This window comes from Hyperoodon ampullatus (genome assembly GCF_949752795.1).
Source record: "Hyperoodon ampullatus genome assembly, chromosome: 1".
Taxonomy (NCBI): domain Eukaryota; kingdom Metazoa; phylum Chordata; class Mammalia; order Artiodactyla; family Ziphiidae; genus Hyperoodon; species Hyperoodon ampullatus.
This window is the reverse complement of record NC_136914.1, coordinates 187,857,536-187,875,725: the sequence shown is the minus strand read 5'-3', so window position 1 is coordinate 187,875,725 and position 18,190 is coordinate 187,857,536. Positions and strand designations below refer to the sequence as shown.

At 34.9% G+C, this 18,190-nt stretch overlaps 1 protein-coding gene across 7 annotated transcripts in view; it reads right to left on the bottom strand.

The window, feature by feature from the left end:
• The window catches only part of PCDH15 (protocadherin related 15), a gene marked incomplete at both ends in the record, with an annotated part of 736,996 nt that overhangs the window by 414,137 nt on the left and 304,669 nt on the right, over window positions 1-18,190 (bottom strand). For all 7 annotated transcript variants that reach the window (XM_079712493.1, XM_079712490.1, XM_079712491.1 and 4 more), the window contains 2 exons: window positions 3,079-3,189; window positions 15,275-15,394. In XM_079712493.1, the coding sequence (XP_079568619.1) occupies window positions 3,079-3,189; window positions 15,275-15,394 (231 nt within the window). The remainder of the gene's footprint in view (window positions 1-3,078; window positions 3,190-15,274; window positions 15,395-18,190) is intronic.

The window sequence follows — 18,190 nt, the reverse complement described above, 5'->3', positions numbered from 1 at the left end:
TCTTACTGAGCCTGCCCATGTGTCTATCCACAATATTCCTCACTTAATAAACACTTTACCTGCTTCACTATTCAGTCTCTTTACTGAAATTCCTTTCCAAAGGGGACAAAAGCCAGGGCAGTGCTGCAGCCAGGGTTGAATCCCTGGTCGGGGAACTGAGATCCTGTGTCAAGCTGCCGTAGCCATGGCCACACCACAGGGCCCCCAAGAACATGACTTGGAGCATTTGTCACTTTCCATACTGTAAATATCTCCCACCATGGCCACAAATGAGGTCACTGTACTTGGAGTTGGAAAGAGATGTCCAAAATTGGCCCTCAAAGCAAGCATGAGCCATCTTTTCAGCTCCAATAAGCCACTGTCTTAAGCAAGTTATATATCTAAAATGTAGAGGAAATAGGCATTTTTCTTTATAACTTGTGGGAATGTGATGTGCTGCAACAATTTGGAAGATCATATGGCATTACCTACTAAGATGAAAAGTAAATAAATATATATATATATGTATGTATATACATATATACATGAATATATACAATTTTTCTCATAGTAACTTTATCTTTTAATTATCTATTCATGAACAAGTAAGTACTGGTACTTAAGAGGTTTATGTAATACTGTAATGATATCAGAATATATTCCAAGCATTAGTTTAAGCACATTTTTGTTTGCTAACTTGCTAATCCTCACAAGAACCCTATGTGGTATATTTCATTAATATCCCCATTTTACTACTTAGAAAACTGACATACAGAGTATACCAAAAGTCACACGCTAGAAAATGGCAGAGCTAGGATTTGAATTCGGGCAATGTGGTTCTAGAATTCATGCTTTTACCACTATACTATACTCCCTGCCTCTCAGGAGAATCATGAGATTAGCTATCAGTTCTGTGCCAAAAAACAAAAATAAACAGAAAAACCTTAAGTATAGTTGAATAAATTGTGGTATATCCTAATTTTGGTATATTATATAACTTTTAAAAGGATATAATCTGAAAACTTTTAAAAACACTAAAAATCTTATAACTTCCTATATTTAGCATTCACATTTTGTATCGCATAATTTACATTTATATAAAAATTACTATTACAGATAAATTCAAGTCTTCATTCAATTTCTCACCAATTCCATTCCTTCCTTTCAAGGATCCATGTATATCCTGTTATTTCATAACTTTATCCTTGAAATGCTAAAATCTTATCAGTCTTTCCCCAGTTATGAGTAGTCTAGCAAATTGGATTCGAATTGTCCCAGATGTCTTTATAAATAGTTTAAAGTAGATGGCAAGTCAGAAGATTTATTTTATTTTACATTTCTTTAAAAAAAAAAACTCATTTTAAATAGCACAATAAAAATTAGTTTTCAAATACATTCCATAGCAATCTGACTTTTCTGTAAATTTCATTAGAGATTCTGAGTCAGAGAGGAAAATTGTACCTTTTCTCCACATTTTCATGTACATAGGAAAAAAAGGGGTTCAGTGTTTTTGAGGAATTATGAGGGGCCCTCTTTAAGAGATTCTACTTTTTCCTACATCCACAGTTTCTACTCTAGTCTCTGCTACTGAGCCCTAAGACAACCCACATTGTATTGGGAAAAAAAGAAACAAAACAAAACAAGTATTTTGAATGAAAGTCTAGAAATCTGTCTTCAAAAAACTAGATTTCTATCTATATCTACCCACACACATATACTATATATGTAAACATGCATGCCCTTTCTGCTGAAATATCTCTAAAAAAGACAAAACATGGCCACTTAGCGACACTTTCTTGCATATAAACTTGTTCAGAACAGCTGATGGAGGATATTTCCTTTTGCCACTCCCTCTTGTCTTTCTGTTCAGCTATAAAAATATGATTACAATGCTTAGGGGTTATTAAAGGTACAGGCTGGCTTCAGAGTCTAACTACCTTTTCAGAACATGGTCCTGTCACTTATTATAGGAATTTTTTCAATGTTAGATGCTACCTGTCACCAGCCCTGTTAGATTTTTTTTTACTAAAATACTAGCCCAATTCTCCTCCTTCCTAACAAATTATATATTTTTTCAATATGCCCAGCCCCAGGAGACGAACCATACTTGCTTGTCATCCAGAGATGATTGTCTCATTCCCCTTTACTACCTACAGACTTCCTTAACTTTACCGTCTGCTATGCTGACTCATATTCCTGTTCTGTGTGGGGAAGCTGGGTGGGAAAGAGCTTCCTCTCAGATAAAAGCAGACAGAATCAATGAACATAAGAAGTCCTAGTTTTACCAACCTTATACTCAGACTAGAATTGCAGTCGTGATCCTTATGGTGCTGGTATTCACTAGCACCAGAGCCATAAGCATCACAACTGTAAATGGGAGACAAGGCATTGGAAAAACAACCAAATTTCAGGGAAAGAAGGATTTTAAGGACAGAAGGAACCTGAGTCTTTGGTGATATACTTGAACTGTCAAATCAACTCTTGAACCACATAAATCTAAGAATTTTATTAAAATAATAATGATAATGACAATAATAATAATATTATACAAGCAATTGTTTTTCAGGTTTTCTGTTACTGCTGTCCATATGTGGGTTATGCTCATAGTAGCTTATATGTAGTGAGCAACTACTCAATAAAAGATAAAATTCAATAAATGATTCAACAGTTCTCTACCTTTAGTGTACTTTGAAGTCCCCTGAGGAGCTAATAAAAAATGCAGGTATTCCACTTCTACCGTCTGAAATTTTTATTCAGAGGGTCTGAGGTTGTGTCCAGGAATCTGCATTTTTTATACGCTTCCAAGGTGATTCTGCTGCAGTCATTCAGTGGATCATGCTTTGAGAAATACTTCAGTATGAGCTAAAAACAAATTATTGAAGTGTATGAGTGATTCAAAGAGTGAAGAATACAGTGAGTGGGAATAATCTTCCTACCCCATTCCATCCCATTTCCTATTCAGAAGACTATAATATACAAATTACACTGAGCACAGGGCTACCCTGTTGAGGCTGCAAATCACAGTAAGCACATACATTCTGGGCAAGTTCTGTACTTCATAAATTCAGAAGAGGAAAGTAAGAGAAATTAAACACTCACATTAGCTTGGATGATGACAAAGTAGCGAGTCTTGTCTTCGTAGTTGAGCCTCTTCCTTAACACTACATTTCCGGTCAACATAAGGGGGATTTCAAAAGTGTCATTGGATGTCTGCAAATAGGTAAAGATACACATTTGAGATCATCTGAACATAAGATGAATTGGACAATCTTATATTTCAGTTTAGTCCCCTTAAAGTTATAGACAACATGTTAATCATCTGAAAACAGGATGCGAGTGTAAGCTTCAGATTTAATATTCTTATTTCCAAAAACTTGTCATTCTGGTCAATAGGTCTCACTTTTGATAATAATAACCAGGAAACTTACTTCTTGTAAGTTTTTCATATACTATTAGGGTTACCCATCAACAGCCCTGGGATACTTCTAAGCCCAGATATCTGAAAAATCTTTCCTATTACCATATTATCTTTTCACAATTTTTTTTAATCACCAAAGAGTTCAAAGATTGCAATTTGTGATTTCTACATAATATCCCTTTTCGACATTGGTGCCCATTCTGTATTCTCAGTATTTTCAAGTACTGTATTAAATACAACTATTAACTTGAAACTTTGTGTTTTTGTGAAAAAGAATGTGCTGTAGGTTGTTTTTTGTTTGTTTTGTTTTGTTTGTTTTTCCAAGCCTCAAAACTGCTGTTCATTAGTTAAGTCTCCTATCCTGACAGGGGTTGAGTTTCTTCTTGGCAACATGCAGGTTATAAGGGCAACTTCCAAAGTGCCTTCCAGCAATACTGCTTTGGCATGAGCAGCCCTCACTGTAAGACAGTATAGTCATTCCTCAAGGGAATATAATTTATAAGATCTGTCTCTCAGCCTTAAAAAACTTTACATCACTTTTGTGTTTTAGTGCCATTTTGAAGACTGATAAAATAGTCTCTAAATTATGACAACAAATCAGTTTTACTTTTAATATTGGAACTTTTTTGGTTGATTGTTTTGTGTAGTGGTAGGCGTGCATGTGATTGTGGGCAGCAGATGAAATACTTAGATTCTTACTTCAGAAAAAGGAGGAGGTGGGGGAGAGGCAAAGCAGGAGGAAGAAAGCAGAAGAAGAGGGGAAGGGAAGGAAGAAAGAGTGTGTGCATGCCTGTCGTGTCTGTGTTTATACACTCAGCTGACACAAGGGGAGTTACTTAGAATCAGAGTTAATGAGAGAACAGCTGACTCAAATCTTCTATCTCAAGTTCATCTGGGAGAATGTGGGCAAATTAACCTTCAATATCTAGAGTTGTGATCTCTCCCTCTCCATCTTTTTCTCCCTCCTTCCGTGACCCCCTCTCTTTCTAGTACACACACACAGAGTATACAATTGATAGATATTTTTTAATGATTTATTCTGTGTTCATGTAAATGGCTTTGCAGGTCTTTCTTGGATTCAGTCATTTAAAAAGTAACATTTTAAAACATAAATATAGAAAATGTGCCATAAAAGATATTTACAATTAAAAACAGGCGTTTGACATTTTCCCTAAATTTTTGCCTATTTAAACACTGCGGGACTCTAAACTATGCCAGGGAGAGTAAAAATTGTTTAATCTAAACATCTAAGTTAGTTATGGGGAATACTTTAGTTAATAATTGCCATATACACTGTAAAACACAACTCAGTGTGTTGTTATAGGGTTGTTAACTTTCAAAGACTCAATAACTGTAGAGACATATATCAATTCTAGCGTGTTTATGAAATATACGGTGCGTTGCTTACCAAAACGCCACCTCGTCCTTGGAGTCATAACTCCAAATGAGTTCAGATATTGGTGGCTTTGTGCTTTGGGGGAGGCTATGCCCCTAAGTGGGGTGAGTTTTGACAATCTAATCCTACCATGGAAAATCCACACTCTTTGCCAGTGATTGTTTTGGAAATGTACGTGAGATCTAATTCTAAATAATCTGAAGAATTTTTCTTAATTGTAAAGAGAGAGAGAGACAAAAAAAGTGTTCCCTTCTCTGCTTACAGATGCTTCTATAAGGATGTAAAACCTGGAACCATCAGCAGCCATTTTGGAACTATTGAAACAGTTAAACTAGAAGTAAAAAAATGCTGAAAATGGAAGAGCAGAAAATGGAAAGAAGCTGGCTCTGTGATATCTCTGAGCTGCTTAACAAATCCTGATACCTCCCCTTCTCTGAACAACCTGTTACAAGAGATAATATATGACTTTGTTGGTAAAGTCACTTTAAATTGTTTTCTATTATTTGCAGCTGAAAGCACTTTGATACATGATTATCTCCTGCCTATGTGTCCTCATCATGTAGTCCCCTCTCTTTTCCATTTATGCCATGACTCTTTGCAGGTGACATTTGTTTTTAATTTTCTCCTGCCTAAACATTCTATCCCTCATTTCTCTGGATTATAAATCCTGCAAATCTTATTTGGTAAAATCTTCTTTGTCATCCAATTTAGGATTAAATCTTTGCTCTTATGTTACATTTTTTTTTCCAAACAGCATTTGTTATTTGTGTATTTTCTGCTTTCCCTCACAGATTTCTCAAGGATCTCAGTCTATGATGTGGAAACGTTTACATTTATGTTTCTAACCAAGTAACGTAATGGATGTTTGTGATCCTATTTTAGTTGATAATTTTTATTGGATATTTGTAGAATTATTACAAGCATTGTAGTTAGTAATTAAGGATTAGATTGTTCTTAAGAACATTTTTTAATTAAATCTAATTCTTATTAGCTAAGTCCATCTTTTATAGATATCTGAGATTTTAATTTTGCTAGGAGTTTCACAAATACTTATGTTCCAAGAAACATAAGGAGAATATCTGCTTTATGATCAATGTTGTTTATAAATTATTGCATATGAAAAGCCTTTGTGTTAAAATTAACTAATTTATTAATGAAACAAGTATTTATAAAGTATCCATTCTGTCTTGAAAAAACAGAATAATAATCATGAGAAAAATTAGAAACAAAATATGGATAAATGTTTAGGGTGCTCTTTATTTTTCCTCTAGCAAAAAGAATATTGGATTAGATCAACTCAAAGTAAATTCCCTGCTGTAATGCTATTTCTAAAGCTCTACCTAAGGAGGAAAAAAAGAGCAAAATTTAGTAAGAAAATATAGTTGTTTTTTTTAAAATTATATGATAAGGCAATGTGACAATGATTTTCAAAGTTTAGAATATATAAGGATCATAGAAATGTATCATTTAGATTGCAGATTCCAAGTCTATTCCTCCAAATTCCAGAAATTCTCAGAAGTCTGTATTTCTAACAAAACTCTTGGGTGATTCTCATGTAGAAACTTTAGGTTTTACTTTGAGAAACACTAGAATAGAAGATAGAAAGGACTAAGTTAAGCATATAAGAGTTTTGGCATTTGCTTGTGATCTCAACTCAATAATAAACTCCTATAATACATTTTTAAGATGGATAATTATTTCATTTTTCTTTATTTTGGAGCTAGTTGTGTTAGGTTAACAAATTGACTTGATGTTAGATTGGGATGAACTTTTAAATATAATTTGAGTGAAGACTCTCAAAGGTAATAACATGTTGAGCATTTAATAGTTTGCGATTTTAGTAATTACTAAAATTGTGCTTTTCTAATTCAATCTGATTCCTTTAATAATAAATAATATGTCAGAAGGATCCCATAACTCTGATATAGATATATGTGTGTGTGAGTGTGCATGTGTATCAGTGTATCAAGAGTATCTCAGTCTTATACTCTTGTCAAAGAACTGTTTGAGGTGGAAAGGGAGGTAGAGTCTGCACCCTCCCTTTCTCTACCATTTATTTTCCTCTCCTCTCATCCTTAGAGATTTGGTTCATCAACAAAGGATAGGGGTGTAGGAACACAGTCATATCCTTTTTCTTAAGCAACCTACATTTTTTGGAAATAAGGCCCTGACCCTCTTTCTGTTAATTTTGGACACTGCTCTGTAAAGCACAAACTAGCACTTGTTTCTTTGGGTGATGAGAATTTAAATGCTGACCTCTACCTGCCCAGTGTTAATCAGGTCATTCCAATAATGACTAAGCCTCTTAATACCCACAGGCCCCAAACATCTGCTCTCCATCAGGAAAGGTCCACTCACAACTCCCTGGCAGTTTGGTGTCTCAGTAACTGTCAGAAAAGGGGCAATTCTCCATTTAGTAAATGAGGGCATAGGGCAGTTTAAATGATTTTATCACTGTTGGAAGGATGAGAAAAAGTGTAGGAGGCACGTGTAGTGCCCTCCCTTCACACGTACACTCACACTGACTTAAGCAAAGAAGGGAGATGGAATGTTGACACTAACAATTCCGTGTTTCTCCAGAATTGATTCCATCCCCCCACAGCCCTCTTTATTAACCTGTGGGAAGCTGAATTAGTACCAGCATAGATAAAATGACACCTCTCTGCTAGTCCTGTAAGGAGCGGTTGGGCCCCACAGTTGGAGATGATCTGGAAATGGAATATGAGGTACTTAGTGTTATTTGTTCTCAGCTGAGAACTCTGGTAATTCATAATTTTCTAATAAGCAGAAAAGATTCTGTTTGGTTTCTCATACCTATGCTATATTTACAAATACTGTTTTTGATATTATCCATTCAACTGTAAGGACTAGAAATTCAGTTCAAAAGAAGAGAGATTTATTTTTGAGAACTGCACACACACACACACACATACACATATACATGTATATCTATTTTCCTGATTATCTAATGATAGAACCAAAGTACAAATATGCTTTACTGGGCCTGCAACTGGGAAGTGATGGGAACTTAGGTAACAAGGAAAACATTTCTCAGTCTCTCAGAGACTGTTAAGTTCTCTTATTATTGTTTTTCTACATTTTTTTGGAATCTCTCTCTCCCCTCTTTCTCTTCCTTCATCACCTCTAATCTCTCTCTCTCTTCAGACTTTCCCCATTTGTTCATGTTGAACAGGACTGTGACTTTATCTCTTAGTTTGAATAAACAGCACCAACTCTGTGTCCTAATCGGTCTCTATTTGGTCTTAAGCTTGTCACAGATTAATCAGGCCACCATGCCATTAGCTGCTGAACCATCCATAGTTTGGTGCGACTCCCCTAATCTGAATTACCTGAAGTGAAAAGTGGAGGATTAAGTAAGATCATGTAGCCCTTGTCTACTCAAAAGGGACTATGATTTGAGCAGCAACATTAGTTTGCTCCTAGTAGAATACCAACACTCTGATAATTGTTTCTCTACTTCATACACACTCATTCCTCCCTGCCACATAAACACACACAAATATGTATATGCACATTTAGGGGTAAAGGAAAGATTACAGTGCAGTTCATGTCACCTTCTTCTAACCAATTTCGTAGGAAATTGTATTTAGAAGTTTCTATTTGGCTTCAAAAGTACATATGTTGTAAATTTAAAATGTCACAGGCTCACAGTTAAACTACCTGGGTTCAAAGTTTTACCCAAAGAAGGACTTTAGGCAATGACCTAATTAAACACAAGTTGTTCACAAAGCTCATGCTTTGTGACCACCTAGAGGGGTGGGATGGGAAGGGAGGGAGGGAGACACAAGAGGGAAGAGATATGAGGATATATGTATATGTATAACTGATTCACTTTGTTATAAAGCAGAAACACAACATTGTAAAGCATTTATACTCCAATAAAGGTGTTAAATAAATTTAAAAAATAAAATATCCAAATAATACCTACTATATTAATAATTTCCTTTTTCCAAATAAGATAAACTCCCCAAAATGAAAAATTCCACACAATACGTGACAAATTATTCTTTTTTTCCTGAATCTTTCTTTTTCCTTTCTTTTTTCTTTTCATGTTTTAAAATATAATTAGTTCAGTGTATTATAGATGGCCTTACTTTTTATTACCATGAAGGCACAAAAAAATAGTATTTTACAGTAACTGTGATGAGCATAGTACAAATCCTCTTAGTTCACTCTCTAGTGTACACCAATAATGAGGTATTTACTAAATTATTTTCATCTGAAAATATCAGACGAGAAAGGATAGGTTATGATGCAAGAATAAAACTCCCAAATTAATAGAATGTTTTAACACTAGAATTTTTTATTTCTTACCCATTCTACATATCTACACTAACACATGTCAGAAAGTGGGCTCTGTTTATGTTTTCATTCAGGGACTCGGGCTAATGCATGTTTCACCTCAACATGTTTTTCTCCAATCACTGCACCAGTGGGAGGGGAAATGGTGACTTGTATTTGATTCTTTGGACCCATATCTCATTAGCCAGAGCAAGGAATTTTCTCCAACCCAAAAAAGTTCACTTCTGGCATGTCTCCAAAAAGAGGAAGAGCCAGAAAGTTTTGGAAAATAAGACAAATGCTTTCGCTTTAAATTTGGTTAATCAGTTAAGCAGTTCTTCATCCCCAAACTTCTTCTTTCTTTATTCTAGATAAAATTCAATAAAAACAATGGCAAAAAAAAAGTGCAATTTAAACTCTTCTGATTTTGTTAATAGGTTAAATAAAAGTGCTTTGTTTCAGTGAAGAGCTTACAACATTTGGCAATTTAATTTTTTTTAATTTTATTTTGGATAGTAAAAAAAATGTCTGATTCTTATTTATTCCACATCTCCTAGTATAATTGTTCATCTACATCATAAAGGAAAGACAGGTATGGTAACAAAGATCCTAATAATGCAAATGATTATTTTCAATTTATCCTCTATTAAAATCAGAATAGAACCTTCATTTCCTCTATTTTTTTCCCCACAAACTTAAACAAAAAGACTCAAAAGTGCTTTTCCAAAGTAGATCAGTTTATACGACATTCAAAATGATGATAATAATGCTGAACATTATAGTAGGTATGACAGATTCTTAAGGGAGCCCTCTCTATCCCCACTTGCTGATAAGCAACTCATACCTTTGTGTAATCCCCTCCCCTTGAGCGTGGGAAGGACCTCTGACTTGCTTCTAACCAATAGGATATGGCACAGGTGATAAACTGTCACTCTTGTGATTGCCTTATGTCATATAAGACTCCATCTTGCAAACTAGCTCTAGATACTCTCCTTGCAGGTTTAAGGAAGTAAGCAGTCAAGGAACTAAGGGTGGTTTTTAAGAGTTGAGAGCAGACTCCAGCCAACATATAGCAAGAGGCCAAGGCCCTCTGTCCTACAACAATAAAGGAATTAATTCTAACAGCAGTCTGAGTTTACTTGGTAGGGAATTCTTCCCTACTCAAACCTCCAATGAGAACTAATCTGGGCAACATGTAGATTGTAACCACATGAGAACCTAAGCAGTTCAGCTTAGCTATGTCCAGACTCTTAAGCCACAGAAACTGAACAAAATGAAAGTGTGTTGTTTTAAAGCACTAAGTTTGCCATCCAACAGTAGATAACTAATACATTATGCTAATTACCAAGACTTGTCTAAAGGATTGGTGGTGACATATAGTACGGGTAATTGGTAACTACTACATGCGATGAGTCAATAATTTTAAGTGATATTATATTTTTACTTCTCTGATATTTAGGAACACATTAATATGAGGGTATCCTCACTTATGTTCTTTTGTTGGAAAGAGTTATCCTCTTTTTTAATGGACAGAGATAAATGAAACCATCCTGAAGTTGATTTGAAATGTCAGTGTTTCTGGTTCCAAATAGTGCTGGTGGTAAACTAGTTGACAATTTATCACTGTAGATCCACAATCATGGAATAAATAAATGTATGTTCTTTTTTTGCTGTTAAAACTTTGAAATACTTCTATCATTGCTGCTATTGCCTAATATTTAGGAAAGCCCTAAATGTGGTTCAGAAGCAAAAATGAGTAAGAGTACTAGTCTTCTAAAGGTATATTGAAGAAAGAAACTCATTGGGTATAAAGTGTTCTGTTTCTATATGGCTAAGACCCACTGGACTAAATCTTCCCACAAATAACACCTGTGAACTCTGGACAAAGTACAAAACAAGCAAACAAAAATACCTGACATCCCTGCATCCCTGGAGAGATAAGAAAAGTAGGCATATTCTGGAGGAGATTAGACACTTGAAAGAAAAGACAACATGGGTGAGTCTCCTGTCTTATGGTAGTTGGCCTGAGGGAAGAGTGATTTAGCACCTTGAGGGGGCAGTTAAAACTCTGATAGAAAGCCCGAAGTCTTTCTGACCTAAAGGGATAGATTCTGGGACAACCAAAGCTGACAGAAAGTGAGGGGGGATGGATATTATAAAGGAGAGAGCCAGAAAGGGAAGGAACAAAATTTCATGCATAAGTTATGTCCAGATCTCTAGTTGATCTTGAAACCACACCTGTATGGGGTCGACTACAAGCAGATCAACTAAGAAAAAATATATATACTGAATTGAAAATTGAACTGCACCCAAGAGAAAGAGTTTCCAGTTTGAATGCAACCAAGTTCTCTGCTAAAGTTAAAAACAAACAAATCTCCTCAGAGTAGTATAACAGAATCAAGAGTCTCTCCACAATACAACATTCACAGTATCCAGGATAGAGTCCAGAACAATTTGACATATAATGAACAAGAAAATGTGATCCCTTCTCAAGAAGAGAGAAAATCAATGGAAGACCAAAGTTAGACAGGCAGACAAGGATTTTTAAAGCAGCTATTATAACAATGCCTATTTTTAGAGGTGTAAAAACAATATGCTCACTATAAATGAAAAGATGGGAAACTCACCAAAAATTACAAACTATAAAAACTATAAAAATATGGAAAATTTATACCTGAAGGTTATACTATCTGAAATTTAAAAAATAATAAATAAAAAGAGACAATTGGATACATTGGATAGTTTTAAGAATAGAATGGAGATGGCAGAGAACACTGTAACTTTGAATATAGATCAACAGTAAACACCCAGCTTGCAACCAAGTGATTAAAAAATGTTGAAAATATATGAACAGAGCCTGTACCTGTGGAACAGTATTTAAATGCCTAATATGCCTGTAATTGGAGTCTCAGAGGGAGAAGAGTCAGGGAAATGGCATGAAAATATTAAACAATATTGTCTGATAATTTCTTTAACTGGTGAAAGACAAATTCAGAGATTAAAGTTCAGCAAAACCCCTAAAAAAAAGACAATTACAAAGAAAACTATACATTGGCATGCTCCCATGGTCAAGTTGCCAAGCACTCAAAATTAAAATAAAAATCTTGAAAACAGTCAAAGAAAAATGGCACATTACATACTGGAAACATAATTCAAATTTCCATTGTCTTCTCTTATCAGAAACACCAGAGGCCAGTGTTTAAAGTGATGGGAAGAATTAATTAAAACATACTTTGGGGCTTCCCTGGTGGCACAGTGCTTGAGAGTCCGCCTGCCGATGCAGGGGACACTGGTTCGTGCCCTGGTCAGGGAAGATCCCACATGGCGCTGAGCGGCTAGGCCCGTGAGCCATGGCTGCTGAGCCTGTGCGTCCGGAGCCTGTGCTCTGCAATGGGAGAGGCCACAACAGTGAGAGGCCCGCGTACCACAAAAAAAAAACAAAAAAAACAAACAAAAAAAACATACTTTGTATTACAGTAAGGCAGAAGTTACATTCGTAAATTTCTACAAGGATGACTTGGATAATGTAAATGAGTGAAGTCATGAGGGTAAAAATGGATATACATATATTGTCTGAGTGACAGAAGTTTGCTTAATGGGAAAACATTAATTCAACTCTAGCTGATGCTGTCTTATTGGAAATCAGGACCAGGGTTGTCATACATCTATTTCTTAAGAGAGAAGAGAAAGCTAAATTTGAATGTGAAATTTCATGATTTTTAGATTTTGGCTCAGAAATTATTTAAAATAATTTGTGGCCAAACAAAATTTTGTGAGTTGAATGAAACTCCAGGTCACTAATTTGTGATTTCTGCTAATGAATAACATAGCATCAGATGGAAAACAAACAAAACAAAAAATACCCTGGGGAAAAAAAAATACCCTGAGATTTTTAAGTAGAACAGACCAATCTACACCTTTTACTATTTACCATACGGTGTGAGACTAATTTTAAAGAAAATTTTAATTGTGGTTGCAAAAGCCAGAGGGGGCCACATTTTCAGGTTACATATATTTGTAATACATACAAGTTTGTTTTAACTCTAAGAAATAAGCAGGATAATATTATGATGCTGTTAATTATAAGCAGAATTTCTAGAGATTTAACAATTTAAGAATATAAAAATCATCAGATAGCTCTTTCTCAGAGATTTTATAAGAGAAGAAACTGGCATTGAGGTTTGCATTAACTCTCTATGATGATTAAAGATGGATTCTCTCTGTAAGGATGTGACTTGGTTAATGCTTTCTCTTCCAATATACCCTAACTTAAGTGCCGTCATGATGTCTTATTCTTTTGCCTCACTGAATTATTACCATGCCCAGAGAATTTCTTTCGTTATTCCATAGTAGCGCTAGCTTGCTAAAGTACATTTTTTTTTCTTCTTTTGCAATTTGGAAACTGCATGTGAATGATTGGTTTATTCAATCTGTAGGTAGTAAAAGGTACATATTATATTTCACGCCAAGCCCAGAAATCTCTGAAAGGGGGAAGCATCCAGAAGGAATTACTGCATAGCTAACAAGGAATTTCAGCCTCACAAAACTTCTAAAAGATACATTCCAAGTAATACATTTCTGTCTCCCACTATATCTAATCCTTGGGTAGGTTTTTTTTTTTTTAATGCAATGTAATAAATATTTCCCTAAAATACATGGCCTGGTCATTCTATACTTTTTTGGAGTTTCATTTTTACAGCTTGAGGAGTAAAGATTAGGAAATGACCTTCATAAAATATAAGCTAGAAACATGACACACACATACAATTAATTATTTAAAAAATCTAAATAGTAAAGAAAATAAATGGTTTAGAAATATTCTGTATAGTCAGCTGCCTATTTCTACTTAAAAAAAAAATGTTTCTCTTGCCCTTTTCCCTTCTGCTGTTTCTTTGATCTTTTCCATTCAACTTCTGTGTAACCCCTCATACTTATTGTCCTTTGCTGTCACATTCTCATCATCTCCCCATCTCTCGGTTTCATTACCTCTGTCTATAAACATGTGGAGGCATACATTTTAGGGGAAAAACAAAAACAAAATCCCTCCAAATCTTCCCTTGACCCTGCTATACCCATGGGCCTTTTGTTTTGTTTTTAAAATTTTTTTGAAAATTTTAACTCAAGTGCTGCAACTATTTTCTTAGAGCACAACAGAGGAAGAGTGGAGCACATATTACTCTGAAATCGAGTCCTGACTCTCCAGCTTAGAGGTGGGTGTGTGTTACCAGGCAAGTCACGTTACCTATGAACCTGTGTTCGCTTCTATGTGATAGAGATACTACTACTAACTAATCGATTTGTGAGAATAAGATGAGGAAATGCATTCACAATTCACTTAGTTCTCACAATCAATTGGTGAGGTAGATCTTACTGAGAGCTCTTAGTCTCTGAAAGTTCAACAGGTTGTTTTTAATTGTTTAAAGTTTATATAAGAAATATATAATTTAAAAACAAAGATACAATGTTAACTTCACCACTTTTATATTCCTAACATTAAACCTAAAGGAGAAGCATTAATTTAAAAAGTCACTTAAGTGATTTTAAAACTATGCTTTGAGGAGCCCTTGGTGTTCTGAGAAGCTGCCTCTGGGAAAAGAGGAAGGGAAAGATGGCAGGTAGGACTTCCAGCTCTAGCTTCAAGAAAACAATTCTTTTTATTTGTGTTACATATACTATATCATTGGGAAAAATAATTTCACAGCCTAAGGTACAATGTAGAAGCCCCACTGTCTAATGCAAAACAAACAAAAACTGAAAAACCTATTGCTAGAGGCTTTGTCCTCTTCTCTACCTCAGGTTTCATTGGTGGAGAAGGGGCAGTGGTGGTATTAATTTACAAGTTCCATAAAGCATACGCATCACATTGGTAATATCATGTCCAATGATTTACTTAGAATGCTTAGGAGTCCACTAACATAATGGAAATTGAATAAAAATGACATATTATACCTATGAATACATTTTAAACTTTTACCTACAAAACTCACCAAAAACTAGCTTTTATAAGTATAGCACAAATATTTTTTAAAATGTAATTTTAAGATAGTTATTAATAATGGTATAATTACTAATGTGGTTCCAGGAGCTGAGCAATTGAGAAATATAATAAATGTCAGCTGAAGTAAATATTAATTTTATTCCTTATAGTGAACTCACATTGCAAGTAGATATTTACATACCGGATCATCTGGATTATACTGAATAACATATTCTATCTGTCCATTTGGGCCATCATCTATGTCTGTAGCTCCATTGTCTCCTGAAAATCCTGTAAATACTGTGGTGCCAACTGGAGTGAGCTGAAAAAAAAACAAAAGAAAAACTGTCAATTCTCATTTGATCAACAGCACACCAGAAGTGTCCTGGCACAAAAACCAGACATTTATTACACAAAGGAAAAAAGCAGGCAGTTGCCCACAACCAGAGATCTGAAGTATTTCAAAAGAACACTTGCAAACACATGAGTTCCTATAAAGTCTGAAATTTCCAACGTCATGGTCCTTGCTTTGGATAAAGAAATAGAAGGCCCTGATTCAGTGTGAAGCGCATTTGGACCAATTTATGATCATTAGCATCTTAGCTCCTATGGAGAAATGCATCTGCTGTTCCTCCTTAAAAAAAACTTGATGCACCAAGTTATCTACAAACTAGGATTTAAACTGTAAGAAGGAATTAGTTACTTTATTTTACAATCAAAAACCATTTCAGAGAGATCAATGAAATCCAGTTGGTAATTACATGCAAGTGGCAAATTTAAGGGAGAGAGTTGGAGACAATGGATTCCCTGTCTATCAGAGGAGAGAGAAAGCTGGGATTTTCTTTAGTGCTTGTAGTATCGGTAGAAAGCCACCGTGTGACAGAATTGGAGAAATTGTAATATCTTTTCATTTTGGATTAAAACAACAACAAAACATAAAATGGCATATAAGACCATGATTTCACATTTGGCCTGAGCATCTAGCTTTATTTCTTATTGATCTCCAACAGAGAATCACTGTTGTTTTCTCTTACTTGCAGGTCTTTATATTCCTACATCCAGAGTCCTGTCTTCAAGCTTTAGCTGGGATCCTTCTCATTAGTTACATTTCAACTTAATTAAGTATTGCCTTCTTCTAAACCATTCCTGACAGAATTTCCCTACCCCACGTCAGAACACAGCACCCTTTTCGTTACTCTTATATTTTATACTTTACTTCTCTAATCATCACACTGTCACAATGAATAAATGAATTTAGTCAATAAACATAAGCTTTGTGCCTCTACAGAACACAGACTTTTAAATTTTATTCTGAGATATGTTTTGTTAGGTTTTAAATGGGATTCCTTCATGGAGAAATAGTTTCAGAGAGAAAAAGAAGGAGTTATCTCATTTACTTCTATTTTCAGGGGCTACAGATCCAGATATCTGCAGGGATATCAGGCAATGTAAAAGAGTGAAGCAAGTCTCATGGGAATGATGGCAACTGGGGAACACTTCCCCCTCTAAAACAGTAGCTGCTACTCAGCCTCAGCAAATTCTTGCCATAATGAAATATGGAGCCAATGTTACTACATCTTCTAATGTTCTAATTTTATAAGGAATCTCTTGGTTCTAATGTCAGCAACAGATTTTAGAGCATTAAACTATGAATTTAATGTCCCCCCTCATACGTCCTTTGGCACAGCAACCACAGGAGTTTGCAACCTCTGATTTAGAAAAATAATACAATTATGATTAAAGAAGTGATTTTAAAACTGTGCTTTGGGGAGCCCATGCTTTGGGGAACTGTGAGTACAAAGTAGCATATTTATAAAGTCAGCTCTCCTGGCAGGCAGCTTTTAAAGGCAAACTTTGACTTTCTGCAGCTCAAAGAGAACTGAGGATAAAGTGAGAGGAGATGGTTTTAATAGCACATATACGAACATGTGCACACCTTTGGAAATGTTAGTTAACAGAAAGACTTCCAAGCCAACATTTTAATATATTTTTAATGTAATCCCTGTCCCCAAAGACATCATTCTCTCTTATAAAAATTCACCCACTCCTATGTAGTTGTGCCTTGGTTTTTAAATTATGAAAATTTAAAATTGAATGGCAACAAGTTGTTTCCAGATATCTAATAAAACAAACTTAGAGTATTTAAAGATCTTTGTTGCCAAAGTAAATAACTGTGCCACAGAGTTGAAATAAAAAAATTAAAACCAAGCAAAAGACAAAAGGAAACAAACCAAAAAACTTGAACAATAGGTGTCTGAAATTTTTGAAAACAGACTTCTGCCCCTACTTTAAAAATGTGGTATTTAGCTGTTGACAGCAAAGGACTCAAGTAGTATATCAAGTTATTAGTTCAGCATTTAATAGTGAGTTTTGCTCCCTTCCATATGTACAAATGTTGTACATTTAGGCCAAACATCTTAGCACAGATTGTTCATTTTCACTACTGGAATAAGTAAACATCTACACACAGATGTACACATGTAAAATGCAACGTTAAAATGGATCCATAATTGAGCTACACACATTTATTCATTATCTACCACGCGGATGGTGGACCTGTTCAGATATAGGCTAGCGTTTGCAATCTTTGAAGCTAATATAAGAGAAATAGCTAAGAAAAAAGAGTGTTAAGGCATTTTGTTTTAATATGGAAGGTCTGGAAAGAGTAAAATGGGTGCAATGAAATGGCCTATACCAGATGCAAACAAGCAAAAGAGAGAGCATGCAAAATGGTTTTAACAAATAGATTTCAGCAACTTATTTCATTCATTTTGTTTATATATATATATATATATATATATATATATATAAAACAAAAATGTGTACGTATCTATGTACACAACAAAAATATGTACATATTTATGTACACATACACATGTCACATATATAAATACACACATATCACTGTTACTTATTCTTATGACAGTGACATGGCACTCTAGTGCTTTCTGAATTTCTAAATATTATGTGGAGGTTGAAAATCTTCACAGGACAGTCAGGTTGTTTGTTCTACCTGTGTTGCCCTATACATTATTATTTACAATTTTCAGGGCACATGTGCCATACAGATGGTCATGTTCTGTGCCCTTTAACATTTCAATGAGTCTCAGAAATATAA